The sequence below is a fragment of the Juglans microcarpa x Juglans regia genome, chromosome 4D (assembly GCF_004785595.1).
Source record: "Juglans microcarpa x Juglans regia isolate MS1-56 chromosome 4D, Jm3101_v1.0, whole genome shotgun sequence".
In the NCBI taxonomy this organism is placed as follows: Eukaryota; Viridiplantae; Streptophyta; class Magnoliopsida; order Fagales; family Juglandaceae; genus Juglans; species Juglans microcarpa x Juglans regia.
Window position 1 is genome coordinate 31,879,932 of NC_054600.1, and position 27,174 is coordinate 31,907,105.

The window sequence follows — 27,174 nt, forward strand, 5'->3', positions numbered from 1 at the left end:
AATGTACCTGAATTTTAACGAAAGAAAATTATACTTATTACGTGCGATGTCGTATAAATGTGCAATGTCGGGTGGGTCACAATATGGACACTCTTGAGTCTTATCCTAAGCCGAGAACAATAATTCACCCTATTTTTGTTTTTATTTGCATTCATATCATTAGTATTTATTTTATAAAAAATATAGCTATTTTATTTCTAAAAATAAGTTTAATAATAAGTGAAATAAAGAGAAATTCAATCCCTCCCGATCCTATCCAAAAGGGTGAGTTGGAGTTGATGCTAGGTAGGGTGCCGGCCCCTTGCAGAGCTATATTTCTATATTTTTAGATAGGGGTGCTCATCCTTCAAAAAAAAAAAAAAATTAGGGGTGCTCTTCGGTCTGATCTGGGGGGATAGATTGAAATTTTCAATCCATCGTTCTTTTCGAACTGAACATTTATAGAGATAGGGCCGGATTGATTCCGTCCAGTCCGTCCGATTCAATTATTTTTTATTTTTAAATAAATTAATATTTTTTTAAAATTATTAAATTAAAATTAATTAAATTATGTAACAAATTTATTAAAAAAATATTTTATATAATCAATAATAATAAATTAGATAAAAAATATATTATTAACTTATATAATTACTATATAAAAATAATATATTAAATTATTAAAAATATTTTAAAAATATATATAAGAGTTTGGTCCATTCTGGTCTAGACTTTATAGATCCCGAGACCGGTCCGAATGGTTTCGGTTCACAATTTATAGGACCGAGACCGACCAATCTGGAGTTCGTTCGGTCAGTTTTTCCGGGCCGGACCAAACTCCTTACACCCCTATTTTTAGGTTTCGTTTGGTTGTACAGATAATATTTGATGAAAAATCTGTAAATAATAATGAGATAATTTATAAATAATAATAAAATAGTTTGAGTTAAGATATTTTAAAGAATTTTAAAAAGAATAGAGAAAAAGTTGAATAAAAATATTATACATTAAAATTATAATAAAAATATAATGTTTTAATTTTTTTTATTTAAAAAGGTTAAATTGTTTTTTTTATTTTGTTTAAAAGTTTGAGAAAATTGTAATGATTAGATAATAATTAGATGAAAAAATTAAAAAATATTTGTGTTTAAATAGTATTTAGATGTTGAGATGAGATAGGTTGAGACCATCTATAAAATCAAACGGGACTTTAAAGAATTAGTGCTTAATTATCTCAATTTTCATCCAGAATGAACCAAAAAGGGATATACTCTCTCAAGGAATGTGTTAAAAAAAAAAAAAAAAAAAAAAAAAAACGTATTTCTCGTGCATGCCTGCTAGTTTATATCATCACAAGTCGCTGACAAAATGGATCTGAATTTCAATCGTCTCACGTTTACATTACACTATTAAACAAGTCAAACAGAAGAGCTCGGTTACATCATCAGCACAAAGCACTTAACTACCCAAGAACATAATATAGTAACACAATCCGAACTAACAAATTAGCAGAACTTGTAAGTGGAAAAAACTTGAAGAAGTCTCCCCCTTATACCAGTTATCTTTACAGCAATTTTATATTATATAAATATATGAAAATTGCTAAAACTACAAAGAAATCTTATAAAAATAAATCTATAAACTGATATGGTTTCATATGATACGTTAAATCTACATTATAATAAAAGTAGATTTATAATCTAACGTATCACATCTTCCACACAGTCACTTTGGGAGTTTACTTTTGTAGGATCTCTTTGTGACTAATATATATATATATATATATATATATATATATATATTTCAGAACAAAATACATCTAGCCTCTTATTCCCACATATTACAAAGAATATTACACCCATACCCCATAGTTTTCAGATTAACAAATCCAATCTATAATCCACCAACCCATCTATCGTTTGTATCCCATAGCTACCACTGAGATCCTCACCTTGTGCCCTCGGCTGCCTTGCATTAAAACCTCTCCAAAACTGTATTTTCCAGTCATCGATCTGACAGTGAGCGTCACCGAGAATTTTCGTGAAGCACCAGGTAACAGAGTCATTGCTGGAGGACTGGCTTCAATGGCAATGGCTGGAGCCATTCTGGTTCTGATTACATAGGTTTCTTCCTCGGCAACATTTGTGACTGTGCGAGTAACAGTTTGAGTCCGCACAAGATGGGAGATTGTTATTGACGGGGTGTTGAGGTTCCATGGATGGCCCATGGTGTAGTTGCAGGGCGAGCTTGTGTATTTCTTTATCTCGTGAGCATCAATACCTGGAGTTGTGCACAGGAACCCCAAGTAATCCCCATAACCTACAAAACAACAACTAACAAAAATTAGTAATTCATTTTTGATTCACAATACGTGCTGACTATGATTAACAACCTTTGTTTCACACCCTAAGAGGAAACGCACAAAAAGCCACCAAATTTTTATTAACTTTCAGTAAGATACGGTAATATAAACTTTACCCTTTATATTTTCCTTGTGCTACCTATTTGTCTTAGTTAAAAGTCTGTCCCTATGGTTCTCTTCCAGTTTCTTCCCTTGTGTTCATGCCAACTACGTTTCTAGTTTCCTGTTTGTCTTGTGCCTCCTTCCTGTCCTTGTTTTGTAAATTAACCAATCCAATACAGGATATCCCAGGAAAACAAAAATAAATTCGCTCCCTTGACTTCAAACATTCAAACAAATCCATTGTCATTTTAAATGACCAACCAAAAGCTAAAGAATATGAAGAGGAAGATCAAACCAGACCTGCATCAAAAATAAGTCCAGGGTCCAGTGCAGCTCTTGGATTAACATGGCCACTACCATAATCAAAAGGTGTAGCAGTGACAAACTTCGTAGCTTCTGTTTCAGAAGATTGTTGCGCTTGAAGAGGCCTTCCTGCTCTGTCCAACGTTGTTGATGTTGTCATCAAGGCTGACTTGATAGCAGCAGGGCTCCAATGAGGGTGCTTCCGCTTTACAAGAGCAGCTATTCCAGCTATATGTGGCGCAGCCATGCTAGTTCCAGATATCAAGGCAAATCCCTCTCCTGTGCAGACAAAATAATCCCTTAAAATGAGAGTTTTCTTTTTCTTTTTTTAAATTTCCAGATGCATTTGTTTTTCTAAGCATGTAATTTTCATTTTCCCAGTTTATAGTCCAGAAGGCAAGGAAAATATATCAATGTTACAAGCTGCTCATGTCTTCCCCCTTATCTGCTCAGAAGAGAACAAAAAGCTGGCAGAAATTCCAAAATCATGCTTCCCACAAAGTTACTCACCAGTACTGGACTCCAAGGTCCATTGCTGATACTTCTCTACCAAGTCACATAAAAGGGACTAAGTTTGACCGAATCCAAATGATTTTTTTTTAATAAAAAAATAAAAGAAAGAGAATTAATTCATACTAGTAGAAAATAGGCGGAGTCCAAGTACACATGATGTATACAAGAGACGTCCAAATGATTAGAGCATAGGCCAAAAGTTTGAAACATAAAAAACCAAGGAGAGAATTGAATGGATCCATTAACTCTTTTTTACCAGCATAGTTAGGCTCATCCGTTCCGTTTGGAGACCAAGCAGCCCAAATTAGAGAACCAGGAGCCAGAATGTCTGGTTTGAGAAGATCTGCATCTTGGAAGCTGAAATCTTTTATATTGGGACCTCGAGCAGAATATAATGCCACCTGAGGTGCTGATTTATGGAGTGTAGGCATCAAGCCATCCCCAATGCTACCAGTTGCTTTGAAGCTCCTCACTCGTCCAGTCCAATCTCTTGATGTAGAGATGTTGTAATAGTCTATAAGATCCTAGATATAGCAGTGATGCCCAAGCACCAATTCACATAATTATAAGTATCATCACAAGTCAGAAAAATGACAAAGAAAGGTGTGTTTGGGGTGGGGGGTGGGGGGAGAATGAAGACGAAGACCAAACTAACCCACATAAATGCCAAAATAACCAATATTTCTTAAAAAACATCATACTCTTTAACTTTTTTTTTTATCAGTAATATCATGCTCAACTAAAGTTCAAACATGCCAAAAGTTAAGTCTGGAGAGAAAAGCACAAGAACTGCTACTCTTTTTCCTTGTTCTCTCTAAAGAATTAGATAAATTTCTTCCCTTAGTTTGATATTCTTTTGCCACATGACAAGCATATAGTTATACCTTTCCCGATCACAAGTTGGGCGGAATTGTGTGGTACCAAAAATAAACACTGTAATCTTGAAGCTATAGATATACCCGCGCCCGAAAGGAAAATGACAGACATACAACATTTTTTACAACCCTTTATACTACCAGAAATTGGCCTCATTTTGATAATGAGATGAGATGCTCTATGAATAGTAGTGAAATGGTTTGAGTTAATATGTTTTATAGGATTTTGGGAAAGGAGAGAGAAAAAGTTGAATGAATATATTATAAAGTTAAAATATTATTTGAATATAATTTTTGTTTTGGGATTTGAAAAAGTTAAATTTTTTTTGTGTTTTGTTTAGAGGTTTGAGAAAGTTATAATGATTAGGTAATAATTAGATGAAAAAGTTGAAGATTTGAAATTGAAAAATGTTTGTGTTTGTGGTGTTTGGATATTGAGATGAAATGAGATGAGTTGAGAGGATTTTGCTATCCAAACCAGGCTAAGTGTCAACCACTTAGCAATAACACCAATGCTAGATTGTTACAAACAGTTTTCAGGTTATATATCAGCCTCCTCATGAACGGCAGTAGACTTTGGGAAAAGCCATAACATTGAAGGAGTGGAGAAAAGAAAATTACCATTGACTTGTCGACATCTGAGATAAGAATCCCCGGAATGCCAACAGGAACAGGATCAAATTTTGTCCCGGGAGAAACATTTTCCACAGCTAAAACAAAGCCAATGGCACCTAGGATCTTGGCTGTTTCTGACACTTTCTTGATTGATGCTGTACCAACAACAAAATTAAAGGAGTAGCCACAAAGAAGAATGTTCCCCTGAATCAAGTTCTTGTTTAGAACCTCGGGTCTCTGGCAGTCTGAGGGGCTGTATTTCATTACTGAAGAATCCAGCAGTACATCATTTGCAGCTACCAAGGTATATGATTGATTAGAATGTGTAGCAGCTGCATAATAGCATGTACTTCAGTTTTAGAAAGGAAAATAATATAAAAAGAATATAGCTGCCAACTAACTGGAAGCTGATCAATTCTAGGTATAATATGTCTGAGCATGAAAGATTCTGAAGTTCAGTGAGCTAAATATACTGATAAGAATGAAAATAAATGCAACTGAAGTATCTTTACAAAACAAACCATGAGACTTGTCACAGGGTCTGCAAGAAATTACACAACTCAGTTTGAAGTCAACAAAGGCACAAAGAGCATGTGTTTCAGTTGTATTTGAAAAATGGCTTTTACTTATTTCTTCCATTTTCAAGTACTTTTTTCTATAAGTAAGAATAAAACTTTATCTGTAGAAAATATGGCATAGCCCCAGTACATAGGAAGTATACACGGAATACACCTTTCTTTTATGACTTTCCAGTAAGGGCAAATGGGGCAGAGAAAGTTTCATCATCCTATTCAAAATCCTTGAGCAAACAAGAAAAACTACATTAAGAGGATATTACTTGAAGATCATAATGATTCTTGATTACATTAAGAGGATATTACTTGAAGATCATAATGATTCGTGATTTCACACAGCAGAATACACCTAGCAACAACTAGAACTAGAAATGGAAACAAGCAAATTGTGTATACTAAACCCATCACAATCAATGACAGAAGCCCAAGAATCGGGCCTGGCCTCCGATTTTTCTAAAGTGTGGTAAAAATGAAAGCCTATTTCAAAAGATAAATTTAATCCTTGGGGGAAAAGAAAAAAAAAAAAATTTAAGCATGTTCTTGGACAAAGAAGTCACATCTGCATTTGTGCCCTGATATCATGTCCGTTAGGCATTGGAACCATAATAAAATGTCTCATTTTCAAAAATTACAAATCGCAAACAAAATTAAATACTAGTTTGTCTAACAAAAAATTACTGACAAAAAAAATACTAAAAGTTCATAAAACTTACGAGACAATCCAATTCCAGCTAAGACTTTTCCATTTCCAAGATTCAGATGGTTTTTGTATCTGCGGTCATCAATTGCAGCTGCCACAGATGTTATCCATGGGCTGTAAGAAACCAAAGTTTTAGGAAAAGGACCTCCATTTCCAGCTGCTTGTGCAACAAATACACCAGCTTTCACAGCTGATAGAAGCGTGGCATCAAAAGGATTTAAAAATGTGGTCTTCGTGTTTGCTGGAGGACTGTTTGGTCCCACTGAGAGGCTGAGTATATCCACCCCATCATAAACAGCCTGTCCACAAAAAAACTATCAAATTAAAAAAGTTATGCTAGTATAAGTGTACCAATTATAATCACCCTATTGGTAAAGGATAGTCTATACACTTAAAGTCTATTGCAGAGGATGCAGCTCTTCATATGCAATTAACTAAAAACCGTTTGAATTTTCCCCTTTTCACCATGAAATTACTAAATTGAGACATGCGTGTCAAGGAGGTAACAACCCAACAAAATTTGTTTCTCTGGAGGTCAAATACAAAACCTGCATATGAATTCTATCGATGTTAAAACTACGGCAAAGAATATAACAACTTTGTTTTGCTCAAATGTCAATGAGAAGGAAGCAAAAATATAACCATCATCAGGAAATGTGGATAGTTATATTCCGCCCCCCCCCCCCCCCCCCCCCCCCCCCCCCCCCAAAAAAAAAAAAAAAAAAAACCCGGTCAAATGCTCCCAGAAAAAAAAAAGAAAAGGAAAAGAAACAAAAAGAACCAACAAGAAAGAAGAACAGCAAAGCTTGCAGTGTATTACGCCAGGCATTTAGTTATAGCAAACCTGATCAATTGCAGCAACTACATCAGCAACAAAACCCCCAAAATTCCTGTAGAGTGCCTTGTATACAGCAATCCTGGATACACAATTTTAAGTATCTATTATAAAAGAAAGGATATTTATTACCAACTTGAATACCCTACCATGAGTGAAGGTTATTGTTCCTCACCTGGCACGAGGCGCCATTCCGCTTGCCCTCCCAAATTCATGGCCATGCATTCTAACAGGAACTCCATTATTTCCAGCTGCAATAGCAGCTGTGTGACTGGAGACGATAATAAAAAGGTAAGAGGGGAAATCTCACGACGCTTAATACTGATCTTGTTAAATACCAAAGACTAAAAATGCAAATGAAATAATTATAGATCTTGTAAACAGGGGGGGCAATGCCATCAACTCCATCTAGTTTGGATGATTAGCTTTCATGGGTATTGTTTCCTTATTTTCACAACACTGGCAAGATTCCATGTTTTAACCATTAAATTGATAAGCTCATAGTGATCTAAAAATCTCACTACTGTAGCAAAAGCTTATGATTTCATGGAACATGGAAACAGGTCATCAAACTACGGTGATATAAAAATAATTTTCATATCCAACTCAAGGCTTGCCAATATTAAGGAAAAAGAAGGAAGACTACTGAAAACTAGAAATTTGAAATCTTGCCATCGCAAAACAGAGTTCTTGGAGGAATGATATGAGAGGATATGAGAGATCATTTAGCAGAAGATTTCTGTAACCTATAAATATATATGCGGAGAAAAGTATCAATTATAATCTCAAGAAGAGAAAATCTTCCAAAGGATAGTGATTTACTAATTTTTATTGACTGACCCACTTCTCCAATTTTTTACAGTGCTAAAGGAATGCTGCAAAGTAAGTGGGGAAGTTATTCTTCTTTTGAAGTGGCCTTTTCTTCCCTAATGCTTCCTGTGGAACTTTTCTCTATATATACTTTGAAATTTACCTTCGATTTCAAAATCTCAGAACACTGAAGATATCTTAAAGGAAACCCAAAGTTGAACAACCACCATATGTGCTACAACCTAGTGTATGAAGTACACAGTAGCCCCCTTACCTTCTAAGAATCAAAACAATTATTCGTTTTTAGTACTTTATTTTTATGGGCTTCTGTAATTGATTTCAATGGTGCTAGCTTCCATGAGTTTCTTGTTTCTTTCTTAAGCACCTAACTTCTTCTAAATGTTTTCTCTTGTATACTTCTTGTGTACTAGAGTTATGCATTTTAATGATTCCCCGTTTGGATAGTGAAAGTATTTCATCTCATCTCATCTCATCATTACAACTTTATCAAATTTCCACACAAGATCTAATAAACAATTCAACTTTTTCAAATCTCAAAATAATAGTAATATTAAAAAATAATATTTTAACAATATTTTATTCAACTTTTAACTTTCATCTCAACTTATCTCATTTCAACTCACTATCTAAACGGCACTTAAACATTTTACTACTATTCACAACATTATAAAATACTCCCAAGTGTCCAAACATACCTAAGAGCACATGCTAGTACTAGGTAAAATTTAACAAATTTTATTAGGCATTATAATCTAAACTTAGTTATGAGCTATAGTGCTTTATAAATTTATCTGTGGACAATAACTTAGCCATATCTTTGTTTATGTTATTTTCATTTTTCAGAGATCCATCACCCACGTTTAGCTATGTTAACTCTAAATAAAGTTTTATTTTTACCCATAAAAGAACCAAAATAATCCATGTTCCAGAATACGTAATACAAATTGAGTAATTATCAAGATTTATTACTGCATGATCCATTCATCCGTGTTTGAGCTGTAAGATTTAATCATTAAGCGCACAGATAATTATGATGTATGAAGATCTATGATTCTTATGATTGCCTTAAAATCATGCCAAAATGTTGTCATGACACCACCAATATGTGAGTGGTCTCTAATCTAAGATTATATTTTATTTAATTAATTACACTGCCAAGAAGTTAACTCTCAGTTTACAGAATGGATCGACGCACCTTTAACTTATCGTCTTTCTATATTTACTAGTTGGATTCTCTAACAGAGTCCAATCTGTAAATTACATCCATAAATAACTGCTGAGCATGGAAGTTAGTGACTTGTTTGCAGCTATTACATTTCCATTCATGCAATGCAACACCGATCAATATGAACATGTGGTAGAACAGGATTTCCAACCAAAATTCAAAATTATAGAAGGCACAGGAGGCCTAACCTTCCATGGCCATCGCCATCCATAGGCGAGGCAAAATCAACAGAAGGGTTAAATTGCCCAGCAGCAATCGCAGCTTGAGCAAAATGTTGGGCTCCAATAATCTTCCCATTACAGAAGTCCCTCTTAGTGTCGGGATCAAGCTCGCATTTTCCTCTGTACTTTGGAACAGGTCCATATGGTTCAGTATTACGGGTTGCAAAGCTTGGATGGTGCGGAAAGATCCCCGAGTCCACAAATCCGATAATAATATCCTCTCCAGCCCTGTCAAAGCCACCTCCCGTGGGCCATACTCCGGTTGGGAGCCCCAAAAACTGTGGGGTATGTATGGTAAGTTTCCTCACCTTCCAATCTTTCTCCACAGACTTCACACCAGGGGCATGTCTTAGGATCTCTGCCTACTAATAACAACCAAGATCATAAGAACGAGGATGCGAGAGGAAAAATGAATATGAAAAAACTCCGAACTCCTAAAATAAAACTTGCCCGCTTTTTTACCTGTTCAGGAGAAATGTGAACTGCAAATCCATTTATAAGATGCCGATAGCTATAGAGCTTCTTGTAGGTCCCTTGCTCAAACAGCATCCCGAGAAGCATATCATGTTTTAAATCAAGGTGACGAGCATAGGATGTCACAATTTCGCTGAAAGAAGAGCCAGAGTGTCAGACGGAAATACTAATAATAAAGAAAATTCAAGCTTCCCTATGCATGATAATCCAGTGATACAAAGAATTCATAAAAGTTTGTGCCATTAAAATCAAAATACCCATTATCGTTAGAACTACAAACACACAGCAATATTTTCGCGTTCTCCAGATTCCGTATAAGAAATAATTATAATTAATCAATACGTGCAATTTATATAAGACAAGCAACAAACCCTGTTCTACTAATGAGAAGCAGTCTTGGCTCACAAAACATAAATGCTAGTAAGATAAAAGCAGCAACAATGGGCAAATACATATGCACACATCATAAAATAACGAGAAAATAAAACATATTCTTCATTCATTAAGCCTTTTATCTCTATTCTACTACTCGTAACAGGCATTAATTATCGAGGACATAAAAATTCAGCTCTTTCGATCGGGAAAAAAAAAAAAAAAAACTCAGCGCTTTCACTTGCTCCCAAAAGACATTGTTTGCTTTTGATCATTGTCACGATTTTACAATAAATTATGTCTGCCGATGTTGAAGAAAGTGAGGTAGAAATAGTCAAAAACTAAGAAGCACCCAGGCTATGCCATCTAAAACGATGGTTAAGGATCAGGTCAGGTCCAGTTAGGATTTTTTTGACAATATTCATAAATTTTCAAGGTAATATTTATACCCAAGCAAATAAACGAGAATTATCGAGAATATAATATAAATAATTAAAATTTATCTTTTTTTATCGATTCAAATTTTTTTGACTTGTGGTGATTTCACATGGTATTAGAGTATATGTCATCAGTTTGAACTCATACTCTATTTTATTTAATTAAATTAAATATTTCACGCATTAGATTTAGTTATGAGAGGGAGTCTGACCCACATATAAGGAAAAATATTAAGAATATAATATAAATAATTAAAATAAACCTCTTTGTATCTTTTAGAACAAATGGTGATTTCATGAAAATTATTGAGAATATAATGACCGATATTTAAAATTTTTTAAAATATTTAAGTTAGTTCAGTTTGATCAAATCTCAAAATAATATTCTAACAATATTTTATCATCTCAACTCAATTCAACTCAGTTTAACATCTAAATGCAACTTAAGAAGAAAAATAATGCACTTACAACTACATTACAACTCTGCATAAAACAAATAATTAGCTCAAGATGACTAGGGTGGAGGCGTAAGTTAGACCTAACTAGATATGCTACCTCAACATCAAATTTCATGTACTTTGAAACTCATTATGCATTTTATATGCATAGGCATACTCAAGAGCTTGCACACACATGATTTTCACATTACAAATGTCTTCGCAAAGACAAATCAAGAATTAAGTCAGGAGTCAATACATATATCTCACAAGTCAAGAGTAGTCCACTCAGAAAAATAACATGGTCAAGGCATGTCAGGCTGGCAAGCATTGTATGTAACTCGGATAAGTCTCATCCTATTTTTGAGAAAAATAATTAGAAGAAACCTGGTGGTGTCAATATTCTCATCGGACTCCACAGCTGTGGCTTCAAAACCATCAACCCCACCTCTGTAACTTATTATAGGCTCTCCTTCAATTGTCACCATGTAAATCTCAGCTTTTCCGATAATCAAAACGCTGAATAGCACCAAAACAGCGCACCAATGTTCCGATACGGATATGCACATATTCACTGGTTAAGTAGCCCAAAAGATCTGTTTATCCCAATACAGAGAGTTTAGTACCATCAACAAAAAACCCGTTCGGACCGGAACCTTTGGACCCAGGGAGGAAAAATGAATATATAGATATGTGTGTGTGTGTGTGTTTAAAAAAGTCAAGCCGACAACAGCAAAGAAACAATAACAAGAACTCAATTCAGAGAAATTCAGATTGCTAATTAAGTAGTTAGTTACACCAACTATAGAACAACAAAAAAGGGTGGCTAAGAGTAAATAATAAGCAAGAGAAAGCAGCTTTGATCACCAAAAGAATAGCTTCAACCAAAGTGAAGCACTAGACACAGCAACAGCGAGAATAATAAAAGGAAGAAGTGGACAACGAAAACAAAAGCGAAACACTAAAAGTGATGCAGTATCTGACATTGAATCAATCACCCAAAAATTGGGGTTGACGATTGCATCCACACCCACTTGCAGAAATCAAATCGCATTTCACCAAAACAGACTCTCCAATCCGATCCACATGGACCATGTCTACTTATTAGAAGTTTTAAAAGAAAGAAGACGAATAAGTAGGAGAAGGAGAAGAATCAGTGACTTTCAAGTTTAATCAGCAATCCAAGCAAAGAATACCAATTAAGCACCCGAATAAAAAAGAGAGCCGACCACTAAAAAAGATCACCACCAAACGAAAAACAAAAAGGAAAAAAGTGCAAACAAGAGCTGGCATTTTGGACAAACAGAAGCGAACCACGAAACCTGCTGGTACAAGAAGCTTGAATGAGCTTTGGCAACGGATTCACATTCGCACCACTTCCGGAGAGAGAAGAGAATGGACGGCCCTGATTGGACAGATCAAAGAGCGTTGATCATATTGCACTGATCGGAGATCTAGCGCGCGGTCCACATTTTGGAGAAGAAAGTGAAGCTCAGCGAATAGGATTCAGAGTAAGAGAGACTCAGAGACAGTGTGTGTGTGTGAGAGAGAGAGAGAGAAACAGAGTGGTAGTTTGCGCTTTATGATTGGCAGTGAGGAAGGCGAAGCTGTTGGAGGGAGCTGGGAGTGCCATATTAATAGCAACCATTTATTAGTTTATTAAATTAAAGTTCATTTCCAAAAACAAAAAATTAGTTTACCAAAAAAAACTGCAATTTAAATCTTAAAAAATTACTGACACATTTATAAATATCTAATTAAAAATTTTAATATATTTATTTATTTATTTTTAAAATTAAATTTTAATCACATATCGTTCTAATAAAATAAAAGTATCACATATCTTTATTATAAGATTATTGAATAATCAATATTATATATTTATTTATAATAAGAAAAATTCGATGAGTATTATTTTTAACTGAAGGTGAACCAAACTAAAAAATTTATAATTACTTTCTCTATTGATTTTATTTTTAGTATGAAGTTTTAGGAAAAAAAAAATTTCCTCTTTTCTTTTTATTTATTAATTTTGTAGGGTTGGGGGCACATTCGCGCGCAAGCTGTCGGACGGTTTGTGTGGAGTACTGACGTTTTTTTTTTTTGTTTTTTTTGTTTTTTCCTCCTCTCCTTTTTTATAATCAAGCATATTATAAATAAAGTTTAAACGTACAAATGTTTATGATGGATCCTTTCCACTGTTAACTATGAATTTTATTTAAAGGTAGACTTCTAAAATCGTAATTGGTAACTACTCATTGTATTACTGAATACGTATATTAATTTTATGATTGATATATTTTTACAAATTTCTAATCTTGATGTCCTCAATGAATGTAGTGAATGTCTTCGATGATAGTTGATATATTTTAAAATGGAGTGGAATCTAAGTTATTAATAAATGTAATTACTGATTAGACATCTCCTTCTATTATCGCTAGACTTCTGGTGGAAGTCAATGGATCACAATAATATTGACCTCTTTTAGTTTGTGATCTTGTCAAATGGTAGTGATAGAGTTACTATTCTATTATTACACATCTACTACCTTAGTCTATTTCAAGTTTTTTTATTTTTTATTTTTGTTATCATTTTATTTTAATTATTTTTTTAACATCCTCAAATACTAAGAAAAAATTAAAAAAATATATAATTTTATTAATACTCATTTCTTTAATCTTTAGGTAAAATAAAAAATTAAAAAAAATCAAATACAAATTGAATAGTAATAGAATAGTAACACAATCATTATTACTTGTGAAAGTTTCGAAAATCTCATGGATCATGCCATTTCATTTATTTCACCAACAATTATTTTTTTACCATATATGTATTTTATTAATTTCGTTTCTGAAACTGATATAATTACTAGAAAACTTCTAGAGTATTTGGATCTTCGTCTCATTAAAAAAAATTATATTCTTATGATATATTTTCTGGTTTCGTAATATTAATTAATCTCATTGTTTTTTTATGGAGATTAATTATAAATAACCCTAAAAGTAAAATTGAACCTTAAAAGTGCTCTATTTTCAGTTTTTTATTAATATTTTTTTAAAAGTATAAGTCTTAAATAGATAAGCCTTTTGTAATTTTTTTTTTTTTTTTTATAAAAAGGTAGATTCCATTAATAAGTAATAATTTCTTTTATACTTTTTTAAGGTGAGTAACACTATTTTATAAAGACTTGCGCGAGACTTTTATATATAGGAATTGTATAAATATATATATTTTTTTATATTTATTCATTATAATCAATCATAATATATATGTTTAAACAATATCATAAAATACTATAATGTAATGATTTAATGTTTTACACGGATTAAATCAAAATATCAAGACATTAAACAATATTTGGAATAATTTTAAAATCATGCCTGCCCGAGACATTTGGTTAGTGTCGTAGACTCTGCCCTCTGGCTTTGGATCCAATCCCGATAATTGAATCCTTAATTTGAATTTATTATGAAGCATCTGCTGATCGTATCTTTATAATTATGAAACACGTGGCAATGATCTATAGGTCCGATAACTAAATCGATTCAAATCCATAAGATCGCATTAATTATGGAATCTTGATCAGATTTTGTCATATTAATTAAAAAATATGGCCAAACGACTAAGAGCTAGGACACATTTTCGATCAATTTCACCTCATCATACGAGACTAAAAAAACAAAAACAGATGGAAAATGCTATTTTGCCCTACAAGGTGACAACTTATTTTGATCATTAGTACAAAAGTGTATTTATTTTTTTAATATTTTAGAACAATTGCACTAGCGGTTCACTTTACAGTTACATTAGAAGGACAGAATAACAGTGTCCAAAACATATATACGTAACTCGAAAACTAAAATATCGGGATCGAATAATTAAGAGGTGAAAATAGATTATAGAATTATCAAAATGAAAAAAACTTCTAATAATTTTGTGGGTGATGGTGTAATGAAATTTGCAGACGGTGGTCCTGTTGAAAATAAAATTACAAGTACTATTTTACTAAATTAGTATTTAAATATATATATATGAAAAATTATATTCACCATACTACTATATATATAAATATATATATATATATAGTAGCACATGGTGGTCCTATAATTAAGGGCTCGTTTGTTTTTAGAGATGAGATGAGATGAGATTAAAGTTAAATAAAATATTGTTAGAATATATTTTTTAATATTATTTTTATTTTGAGATCTGAAAAAGTTGAATTGTTTATTTTATTTTATGTGAAAATTTAAAAAAATTATAATAATTAGATAAAATGAAATGAGATGAAATGAAATATTTTTCGAAAACAAAAGAGGCGTGGAAACCCTATGGATGAAAGTCACGTACGCTGTTACTATTCTGGATGGATACATCATCAATTCGTTGAAAAGGAAAAGTGGTAGTTGGCAGTTGTCGCTAAGAAGTTCGTTGGCTACATACTTTTTTTTTTCTTCTTTAATTAGTTTGGTTTGATTTTTTTCTTGCTGCAGTGATCCATTGAATTAGCATCACAAATCTAATGGATCCAAATTACATTTCACACGATATATTTAGAATGATTGCGAGCTAAAAATATATAAATAAATTAGTGTTTACACGTCATGATTCAATCTCAAGAAAACTCAATTTAAACATTTAGGATGAGAATAATTAAATGTCAAGGCTTCAAATGATCAGCTGGGTACACAACATGATGATGATGATGAATTATTTTACGCACAATCACTGCAAATATATATATATAATGATACTTGGGATGAATATCTTCTTGTAGTTGTACTGAATTCTGATTATTTTTATAATTAGCTGCTCTTAAAAATTATTTATATAAATTAATAAAAATGGGACTAAATATGAATAATTTGCAAGTTTGATGTGCCAATTTCATTAAGGTTACGTTTGGGTAACCAACATACCTCAACACTTTTTAAGTATTCTCGTACTATTGGAAATACTCCACATGCCAAACGCAATGAACCATCTTCATACTAAAATCTTTCCAAAAATCACTATAATATTTATCACTATTATATATAAATAAAAATTAAAATCAATAATATTTATCACTATTATATATAAATAAAAAATAAAATCACTATAATATTTATCACTATTAAATATAAATACAAAATAAAATCACTATAATATTTATCACTATTATATATAAATTAAAAATAAGATCACTATAATATTTATCACTATTAAATATAAATAAAAAATAAAATCAATATAATATATAAATAAAAAATAAAATCACTATAATATTTATCACTATTAAATATAAATAAAAAATAAAATCACTATAATATTTATTACTATTATATATAAATTAAAAATAAAATCACTATAATATATAAATAAAATCACTATAATATTTATCACTATTAAATATAAATAAAAAATAAAATCACTATAATATTTATCACTATTATATATAAATAAAAGATAAAATCACTATAATATTTATCACTATTATACATAAATAAAAAATAAAATCACTATAATATATAAATAAAAAATAAAATTACTATAATATTTATCACTAATTATATATATAAAAATAAAATCATTATAATATTTATCACTATTATATATAAATTAAAAATAAAATCATTATAATATTTATCATTATTATATATAAAAATAAAATAAAATCACTACAATATTTATTAATATAATAAAATCACTATAATATTTATTACTAAAAATAAAATCACTATAATATTTATTACTAAAAATAAAATCACTATAATATTTATGGGTCTCACACATTTTTTAACTACCTATCCAAAAGTCAATAACTCAACATATTTCACACATCCAAACAATTCAAAATACTTTCAATAAGACTTACAAATTCACTCTAATCTCTACTCATAACTATTCACAAATATTTTCAATACTTTTTAAATATTATCACCACCCAAACATAACTCAATTGTTCGTAGTTGGAGTTAATGTGAAGAATGAATGGCATCGTAAAGTTTAATTAATTGCAAAGAACCGCTGCATATGATAGTTCCCTCTCTCATGAGGCCGTATATATGTTTCCAAATCAAGTCTGTGCGCGCGCGCGCGAGGATAAAACTTTTTTTTTTTTTTGAGTGAGGCTATTGTCCCAAAATTACCGTTAGCGTACTGTTTAGTAGTTTTTTTTTATATATATATATTTTTAATATATTTAAATATTTTTAAAATATAAAAAAATACACTAATACTTTTAAAATTAATTCTTTAATCACTAAATAAAAAAAAAATTGACCAACAGTCACATGGAGCGGTCAGAGTGGAGAGGTAAAATAATTTTATTCTTTTTTTTTTTCCCTCTTGTAAACAAATAAAAAGGATTGAGAAAAGTAAAAGCTCGTGATATATGCACTTGAGTAAAATCTTTGAAGCATGTCTTGTGAAAAATAACGACAACACATAAGTGAAAGTAAATGCAAATAAATTAATTACACGATATAAAATTAACGTAGTTCTTTAACGTATCTACGTTTACAGAATTATAGAAGATTTTATTATACTGTTCACTCTCTCCTAGAACTTCACAACACATCATTGTCAGATCGAGTCATCCAATAGAACCTATATACATAGCAACAAAAGTAGGCTCCGCAAAACCAACAGCATGTTCCTTGATTGACTCCAATGACAATATTGCGCGGGTGTTAGCTCCTTATGATGACAATGAGAGGTATGACACTGCCCACATTAAATCGCATTAATACTCGAAAAGGAAAAAGAAAAAAATAAGAGAGGAAAAGAACGTAGTCTAGAGTCGTCATTTTCATGTTGTTATCATCACGTAACACTAATTCGCATGTCTAATTACTTTGTAATTTTCACGTCCTCAACACCATATAGCCGGGCCTTGGAAAAAGAAAAGAGAGACAAAACTAGTAAAATTTCTTCTAATTCTGGTACCCTCTGTTTCCGGTAATTAATTCATATGCAAAGGAAAATGGAGTTTTCAAAGGGAATATTACATTCTAACAACATGTGAGGGTTGCCCCCACCAAACTCGTCGTCAAGCTTCTACACCACATGTGAGTACTCCAGTAAGACCCTTTCCCTTTCAAACCATTTCAGCGGCCTGAAAACGGATCATAAATCCCAAAATGTTAGCAAAATCTCGTCCGTTGAATCTTTAACAAAATATATAAATACATTATAACTTTTTTCAGTACTCATCTCTATCCATATATAGATTTGTGGGTCCAATATACGATCCATGCACTTACCGATTCTTAATCTTCTAATTCTCATTGTTGTTGGTGAAATCATTTACCTATGTTTAGATTATTATTTCAACACTTGATGCTTGCTAGCTATATAGTTGTCCGGTAAAGAAAAAAAAGGAGAAAATTATAAAAAGGTTGCATATATTATGGCTGGTTAGAATTCAAAGTTCCATAATCATGAAGTTTAGTAATGCTGGGGATGCTTTCTGCTCTCTCATCACTTCCTAAGACGTGTTTGGAACAGTGCAAAGTGGTTAATAGTTACGCGGAGAGAGTTGGTGAAAAGGACTGACACTCATATTTCTGCTTGAAAAGGGGACAAAGGTGGTTGTTAATGTGACAAAAAGAGTTTTATGGACTTTTTTTCTTTTTGAGTGAACCAAATCATCCTCAATAATCTCACCTTTTGTGCTTTCTAACCCTTTTTTTACGTTTTTTAGGATCTGTAGGATCGTAAGCATGATCGTTTCATTGAAATTGCTGCATTTTTGCTCGTGGGTGTGTGGTCATGTCGCTGATTGAAGCCTTGCATGGGTTGGCTCATGGCTGATGCATGCTATTGTAAACTTGTATGTATGGATCCGGTTAATTTGTCCTTTTTAAAAAAGAAAAGAGTAAAAGATGGTGTTTTAATTTTATTCATTACTTCTCATTTAAAGAATATCTTATACAAAAAAGAGCAATGGAGTTATAGAAATCTCAAAGCTGGACTCCTAAAAAAAAACTATAATCTTTAATAAAACCGAGTTATAATTGAGAACGAGCGAATATAAAATTAATTATATGCTAATTTGCCCTATTGTTTTGCCCAAGTAGTAAGGCAATAGCATTGAACTTTAGTATGCTTAGGGATGGTACTCTATTTCGTTAGTCCGCACTTTCGTTGATGCCATGTGCGGTGGCTTTGGGTCCAGCGACTTCAGCACCTTCAAGATCGCATACTCCCAGAGTGGCGCGTGTCATTTACACGCCTCTGCAGCCTACTTTGTCAGTGTATTTCATTTTCTACAGTGTTTTTATTTGTGTGAGAAAATAAAGGAAAAAAAGCTATTAGACTTGGTGTTCATAGCAGTTGAGTACCTCGCCTCCTTTGGAGGTAGGGGGTCGTTTAGTTATGTTTTTACAGAACACTTTCTCTGTTGTCAGGAGAGAGTTTATAGAAGTTAAGATAATATCCGTCACAAATAAATTTGTGAGCAGGGGAGCCCTTAACAGATGAGTGGTTTGGCTGGTAATCTGGATTTTTTTTGTATTGATTAGTCACAGTTGTAATTTTGAATTAATTGAATGAAATAAAATATATTTCCATAAATAAATAAATAAAATAAACAGCCAAGACAGACCAGATTTTATAGTTGCACTTTATGAATCTAGATCGTGGGTTATTGGATTGAGCAACTTGGTCGCATTAGAGATGGATAAAAGCAAGGTTACCACTCATGAGAAAGAGAGTTAATTACAGAATCCAATGTCACTCTTTATGTCACAACAATGCCACAGTTAATGGTATTATTAGATTCAACCCGCCCCCATTTATTATCATGTTGAGGAGCGAGGGGTCTAGTAATGATGAGAACTAATGAACAATGAACTCCTGATTCCAAAAAACGAAAAATTAACTTATAAAAGTGAAACTGCAAATTAATATGTTCATATATGATACATTATATTTATTTTATAGTAAAAATCATTCTACGATATGATTCATCATAACAAATCACACTAGTTTATAAATTTATTTTTGTAAAATTTATTTTTGAACTAAAATATCTCATATGTGATTGGTACGATTCTATGTTATAATGTGGGTGTAAGGTTATAAGGTGCGTTTGTTTTAACATTGGATTACACAGAGTTTGTGCTTAGTTATGAGAATATAAGAAAACCAAAAAATAAAAAGTTTAAAAGATTTAAAAAGACTTTAAAATTTAAAAATAAAAAAGATTTAACTTGAAATAGCTAGGAAGGAGGAAAGATCTAAAAAGGAAACACAGAGATTTTATAAAAATAAATTCATAAATTAAATTGTTACATTTAATTGTAGACCTATTTTTATTATAAAGTAGATCTAATATATTATATAAAATTATATTAATTTATAAATTTATTTTTATGTAATTTTTTTTTTTTATGACTGGCAATTCTCAAAAAGCTATTACCAAAAATCTTTTTCCAGTGAAACAAACTGATTACCTTCTGCTGAAAGGCCTATGTATTGCCCGTTATTAAGATCGCAATCAAAATGACAGGCTTGTCTTCTTTGAGCTTGGGCTTGGGCTTGGGCTTGGGCTTTTGCTTTTACAATTTGAATTCAGCTTGGGCTTGTTTTCGTTGTTGGGCATTTTAATCATGGGATGCCATGGGCTTTAATAGCCCACTATGCCTCAAATTTATGTTTCAGACATGAATCGGCTGTTAGTATCGTTGGTTGTGTCAAGATCGGTGTCATTGAAACTTCGATATTATCCTGCGTCGCCTTGTTGCAGTGAACTGTTCATATTCCCAATGCATAACGAGGCCTTAATCTCAAGAATCACTATATGGGCGAATCATTATCACGATGTTACACATTTTGGAATGATATAACTATGGTTCCATGATAAGGGAAGCCATTGGTTCGCTTTTGCACCACTGCTCGAAAACCAAGGCGTTCCGACATGGTCTTTCCCTTCATGCCGCCGCCTTTAAAACAGCGTTGCAATTTGATATCATCATTGCCAACCACATCCTCAACATGTATGCGAAGTGTGGTAACATTGTTTCTGCTCGTCGCGTGTTTGATGAGATGTCCGAAAGAAACCTTGTGTCCTGGTCGGCCATGATTTCGGGTTGTGATCAGGTCGGAGAGCATCCGATGGCACTTGAACTATTTTCTAAAATGCGTCCCGCACCCAATGAGTACGTATTTGCCAGTGCTATCAGTGCATCTGCCAGTCTCATGGCAATGCCACAGGGACAACAACTTCATGCTAAATCACTGAAGTTTGGCTATGCATCCGTCTCATTTGTTTGTAACTCTCTGATCTCGATGTATATGAAGTGTGGTCGATGCAATGATGCCTTATCAGTGTATACTAGTACACCAGAACCTAACTCTGTTTCATGTAATGCTCTCATTTCTGGGTTTGTAGATAATGGGCAGCTTGAAAGGGGGTTTGAAGTGTTCAAACTAATGCACCAACAAGGTTTTGTACCAGATCGTTTTACTTTCGTTGGAGCTTTGGAGATTTGCACTGATTCAAATGATTGCGTAATGGGAACAGCGTTGCATGCCCAAACAGTCAAGCTTGAGCTCGACTCCACGCCTTTTATTGGAAATGTGATGATATCAATGTACTCAAGATTTAGTTTGATAGATGAAGCGGAGAAGGTCTTCAGATTAATTAAATTGAAAGATGTCATTTCATGGAACACGATTATCGCTGCTTATTCTCATTGCGATGAGCATTCAAAGGGCTTAAGTGTTTTCAAAGGGATGGCGAATGACTATTATGTGAGACCTGATGACTTCACCTTTGCCAGTGTCCTTGCCGCCTGTGCTAGTCTTGCTTCTATTCGCCATGGCAAGCAGATTCATGCTCATATAATCAGAACAAGGCTGTATCAAGATGTGGGAGTTGGTAATGCTCTAGTGAACATGTATGCTAAATGTGGTTCCATTGGATGTGCACATAACGTTTTTAACAGAATACACCATCGCAATAATTTTTCATGGAACACCATGATTGCTGGATTTGCAAATCATGGGCTTGGTGAATGGGCCCTAGACCTTTTTGAGCAGATGAAGGCCATGGGGTTAAATCCAGATTCTGTGACATTTGTTGGACTTCTCATGGCTTGCAATCATGCAGGGCTTGTGGACAAGGGCGAAGTTCTTTTTAATTCAATGGAAAAAGATTATGGGATTACTCCTGATATACAACATTTCTCATGTTTTATTGATATGTTGGGACGGGCTGGGAGATTAAGAACGGCTGAAGAGTACATCAAGAAATTTCCTTTTGGGCACGACCCAGTTGTTTTAGGGAGCTTGCTTTCAGCATGTCGCCTGCATGGGGATATTGTAATCGGGGAGTGGTTGGCTAAACAACTCCTAAAGACTCAGCCTGTGACTAGTTCACCTTATGTTCTATTGGCGAACTTGTATGCTTTGGATGAGATGTGGGGTGATGTTGCGGAGGCAAGGAATATGTTGAAAGGTAGTGGGTTGAGGAAGACACCTGGCCATAGTCTGATTGAAGTAAACGGAAATTTTGAAAAATTCACTATAGGGGATTTTTCTCATACAAGGATTCATGGGATAAAGAACATTCTAAGAACTTTAAATTGGGCAGTGCGTGAAGTCTTCTTGGCCATATGATATACTCCTGTGTTTTTCCTAAAGGTATAATTCTTCCTGTTTGCATTTATTGCACCTAAAGCTTGATAGGAAATGTGATCAGTTTGTTTACTAACTAATTAAGAGTTCAGCATAAAAATCGTGCTAATTTCTCTCACATGTTGAGTCTGAGCTTCTTTGGTCTAAATACAATGTATCGCTTAATTATTTTTACACACACGGATGAGAGGGTGTTAAACATTTCATACATATATAACTTGCAAGGCTGTCGATAGAAGGATGAGATAACTGTTGTTTATATATATATATATATATATGTGTGTGTGTGTGTGTGTGTGTGTGTGTATATATATATATATATATATGCAATTTATGCGATATTTATGTCATTCTCAATGTTATACTTGGGGGCCTCTGCTTGCTGCAGTGGTCAAGTCTTGGGCAACAGGCGCTATGGATTGGATAACATGAACCGTGATGCCCGGACTGTCAGTCTTCCCTTTTCTACTGGATTTTGGATTTCCTCTCATCATGACATGGAAACCTGGGACACATAACTGGATTTTCAAGCTTTCCTTGGCCACTGCATGATGGATTGCCTCTCATTATTTCATGGAAAGCAGGGATGTTCAGCACCTGTGATTATTGCGGGACTTCATCTATGTAGATTGGGTTTCAAGCATCAGTACCCCACGCGTAAACAATGAAGAGTAGAGTCCTTAAAATTGCTCAGCAGCTGTCCCCCCTCTTCCAAGACATCAATCACTATATAGTATATAGAGCCATCATGGATATTAACTTTCTGAGATGTAAAAATCTAAATAATATTATTCTTTCCTTCTGTAGCATCAAAGGAGTGGTAGCAAATTGTATACACTATAATGAAAATGTTGTGTCTAGGACGTCTTTAGATCAATTTGATTATATGTTGAAGAATTCAACAGTAATTAGTTAAAAGCTTGTGACCTGATTGACATAAACTCTCCACTTCCAAAATAAAAGTCCCGGTTCGAAACCCCCCTCCCAAATGTATAAAAAAAAAAAAAAAAAAAAAAAACAGTAATTAGATTGTAGAAATCCAGTGGTGGCAAAGGCCATTCAAATCTAACTGGAAGCGCTCAAACTCTCAGCCTCGTGATTTGATCCATTCCAAATAAATATTTGCCGTACATAATTAACACATATTTGTAACCTCCAATTAATGGAAAAAAATTGGAGTCGGTGGGGGTCGGTGTTCACGGGCGGCCACTGTGTCTCGTACATACATACACACATTCCACACAGAATATATAATAATAATTGTAGCTAATAATTGTTATTGTGGGCGGTTCACAATGGGCCCTTAGGCCAACTCTATATATGGTCTTGAATCAACTGCCGGCAACTCCATATATAGTTCCAATTTATTTTACTACCACGCAGACAGAGAAACTAAAGAAAAAGAAATGAGAATTAAGGAGGTTAAAATTTGAAATAAGAGATGAAAACGACATATCGTGCAATAGCCTATGGTTGCCATGTAGGATGTTGTCATCATACACAATAGGGAATATTTTCTCAAACATCTTATTAAAATATGGTATCCATATCAAACAACTTTGCCTAATTCGGTGCCCACTTCAGTTACATGGATATGTTTTCCAATCCAATTCATGTATATAGTATTCATCCTATCCTTTATCATTAAATGATCCGACAGCTAAAATCATGCAACTCTTATAAAGTTAATTTGTTTCTACTCATAAAAGAGCATATAATCTTTCCCATGAAGAATGTTAATTTAACGCTTTAGTTCAGGTTTCTGATAATATATATTAGGGATTTAATCCACCAAATACCAAAGAAATGTCAAAAAGCAAGTAGAAAAAGACAAGAACAGAAACTAAAACCAGCTGTCTTGCACCTTAGGCTTATGATATTGGACTGCGTGTTGCTGCCTGCTTGTATGATTGGATGGAATCTATACTTGTGGTTGAGGAGACGGCTCAATTAAACTTAAAGACCACTCTTTCTTCAGGGATCAGGAACACAAGATCATGGGAAATGGACCCCTTTTTTTTTTTTTTTTTTTTTTTTTTGGGCACCCAAGTGTTTTGGTATGAATATTCCTGGTAAAAAGTAGACATTATAATGTGCAATCGCAATTAATATCAATGGTTTAGAAAAAAAGTTGTATTGTGCAAATTCTATTGTATGCATAACGTGATTAAGTTGTGGACCAGGATGTTGATTGGGCATGAGACTTCAGATAGGATTCTTGTCTGGCCTTGGTCATGGTTCAATGGTCAATGTTCTACCCTAATTATTTTCTTAACTGGAATTATTGAATTTGCTTTAATATTCCTATTTATTTATTTATTCGTCTCCTTTAACAAATCGAACTTTTGTGATTGGCATCTTTAATCATATTATGAACTATCATTGCATGCTTTGAATAAAGTTACGAGCAGATGTGAAATTATTAAAAAATAAATAAATATGGATATAAATGAAAAACATTTGTTTGGATACATAAAAGAGTACTGATCATGTTTCTCATTAATGTCTGATCCACTAAAGTAAGTCCAAGGTCATTAATTTTCTTTTTAATTTTGTAGGGAATTTAATTTCTTTTCAATCTTGATCATGATGTCGTAGCTTATGCTAAAACAATCTCCTGATCACTTCATTTAAAAGTCTCATTGTTTGGACGCTCCGACTCATTTATTGCTGTCTTTTCATGTACTAGTTAATTAAACCTGTTAATTTTGATTGCCCATGGTCCATGGAGCATATAAAAATATAATTCAAAATAGGCAACAAAGAGCATATATATATATATATATATATATATATATATATATATATAATTATGATATTTGTCATGCTGGTTCCCTTCTTCGTATAATGGCAATTGGTGGATTAATAGACAACTTTTTCTGTTGGATTGGATATATAAGAAAATATGGCATTAATTAGTTCCATTAATAAACCATATTTTTATTTTTATTTTTCCTGTGCTTGATATTTCTAAGCAATTTTAATGTTCCAGTACTTTCACGTCAAAGATACAAGAAATTATTTTTCACATAAACTCGAACTTTAATCTCACGATCTTACGTATGATCTTTTTACTTCTTTTTTTAAGGCAATTAAATAAACATGTATTTTAAACTTGTCGAATATTTCTTTCAAATTTTTAATATTATCTCAATCAAATGGAGGCACTAGAACCCAAACTAACTTCATTTAAAAAAAAAAAAAAAAAATGGCGTCAAACCAAGGAGCTAGGGGTTGGGTTGGGGTGTGGCTGCCCTATGGCTATCATGATCTACTTAATTTCCAGTTGCTTTTAAATTAGTTTATTGAATAAGATGGTTTAGTAATTATTCATTTGGTATCGATGCTTAATTACATCCTTTTCCACTAAGCATATCGTCATATCATGAACAAACATGTTTATCTTTTGAAGCCAGCCAGCCCCAATATTATATATTATAACTCTTTAATTCCGGTCTGACTGCGTCAAGGCTGAACTACTTGCCAAACTCCTATTTATTAATATTCATTAAGTATAAAATATGAGTCGTCCTTATCATTTCACTTGTAATATATTTTACTTACTCGTATTAAAAAAGTCAAAAGAAAATAAAAAAAAAATCATGTAGTATTGTTCAATATTGGAATTTGGATAAAAAAAAGAAAAAATTACTTGGCCATCATTGATAAAATATTTTAAAGATTCTTAAATTTTTTTTTAGTAGCAAAATGACCAAATAATCCTGCCCAAAGAATTTCTCTCTCACGATCTTTGAGAAGGAATGTTAGAAATAAGTTCTAAATATATAAATTTTACATGGTACTTATTTGTAAAAAAGTAGGTCCGACTAAAAAATATTAATTTTGTAATACTTTTTCAATGTGGATTCTACCTTTTTTTTTTTTTTATAAAAATTTGTGTAGAACTTATCTATTTAAAATTTATACAAATCATTTCTCATCTCTAGAGGAATGATTCTTTATTTAAGTAGTTTCCTCTCTAATTTCTATAACATATTAGGGCGGCTAGAAGATAGATTTCATACCAGATGGTGATTTTATAAATAGTGAGTAGTTTAATTAAATAAAAAATAATATTAGATATAATTATGAATTCTACGACGTTTGTCAAATATTTAATATTACATTCACAAAGAAATTATATAAAATAATATCACAAATTAACTTAGTTTCATCTGATCTGTTAGATCTATTTTATAATAAAATAACTTTACAATATAACAAATTATATCAAGTCATATCAATTTATGATATTTTTTATATAAATTTTTTGTGATTAAAATATTTTTCTTTTAAAAAAGAATAAAATTTATTATTAAAAAATTAATTTTTCATGTAAATCTCATGTTTACTCCATTTTTCAAAATTAATACGCAATACTTACTCATTTGATCTCTTAAATAAAATGGTGAGTGGAGAACATGTTCTGACTGCTTTGTCCTCGTTCGTTCTCATGACGTGGCGATGTTATCCCGTAATTCGTTCACCATAATCTTTTTCAAAACCTATATATGGAAATTCATTAATTTCAATACGACATGCAATAAAAGATTAAAACAAGTAGTATTCTTCTTGTCTAAATAATTTGTCGATTATTTTTTCATTCATTTATTTCAATACGACATGGCAACCAATCAAGTTTTCTTCTTGTTTAAATCAATGTATAATCTGTCCTCTTTGACAAGTCACAAGCGGC

At 32.6% G+C, this 27,174-nt stretch overlaps 2 protein-coding genes across 2 annotated transcripts; one reads left to right on the forward strand and one right to left on the reverse strand.

Moving 5' to 3' along the window:
• Positions 1–1,354: 1,354 nt before the first annotated feature.
• Positions 1,355–12,481, reverse strand: LOC121261070 (subtilisin-like protease SBT2.6). Its single transcript, XM_041163224.1, has 11 exons — positions 12,179–12,481; positions 11,244–11,452; positions 9,599–9,743; positions 9,104–9,498; positions 7,035–7,130; positions 6,869–6,941; positions 6,038–6,323; positions 4,756–5,081; positions 3,516–3,783; positions 2,744–3,025; positions 1,355–2,298 (listed from the first exon to the last, which is right to left on the reverse strand). Exons 2-11 carry the CDS (start codon positions 11,423–11,425, stop codon positions 1,892–1,894), a joined length of 2,460 nt encoding a protein of 819 aa, XP_041019158.1. The 5' UTR covers positions 11,426–11,452; positions 12,179–12,481; the 3' UTR covers positions 1,355–1,891.
• Positions 12,482–20,517: 8,036 nt separating this feature from the next.
• LOC121261072 (pentatricopeptide repeat-containing protein At2g13600-like) lies at positions 20,518–23,355 on the forward strand. The gene is made up of 2 exons (XM_041163228.1): positions 20,518–22,484; positions 22,867–23,355. The coding sequence occupies exon 1, from the start codon at positions 20,697–20,699 to the stop codon at positions 22,458–22,460; it is 1,764 nt and encodes a 587-aa protein (XP_041019162.1). The 5' UTR covers positions 20,518–20,696; the 3' UTR covers positions 22,461–22,484; positions 22,867–23,355.
• The last annotated feature ends 3,819 nt before the right edge of the window (positions 23,356–27,174 follow it).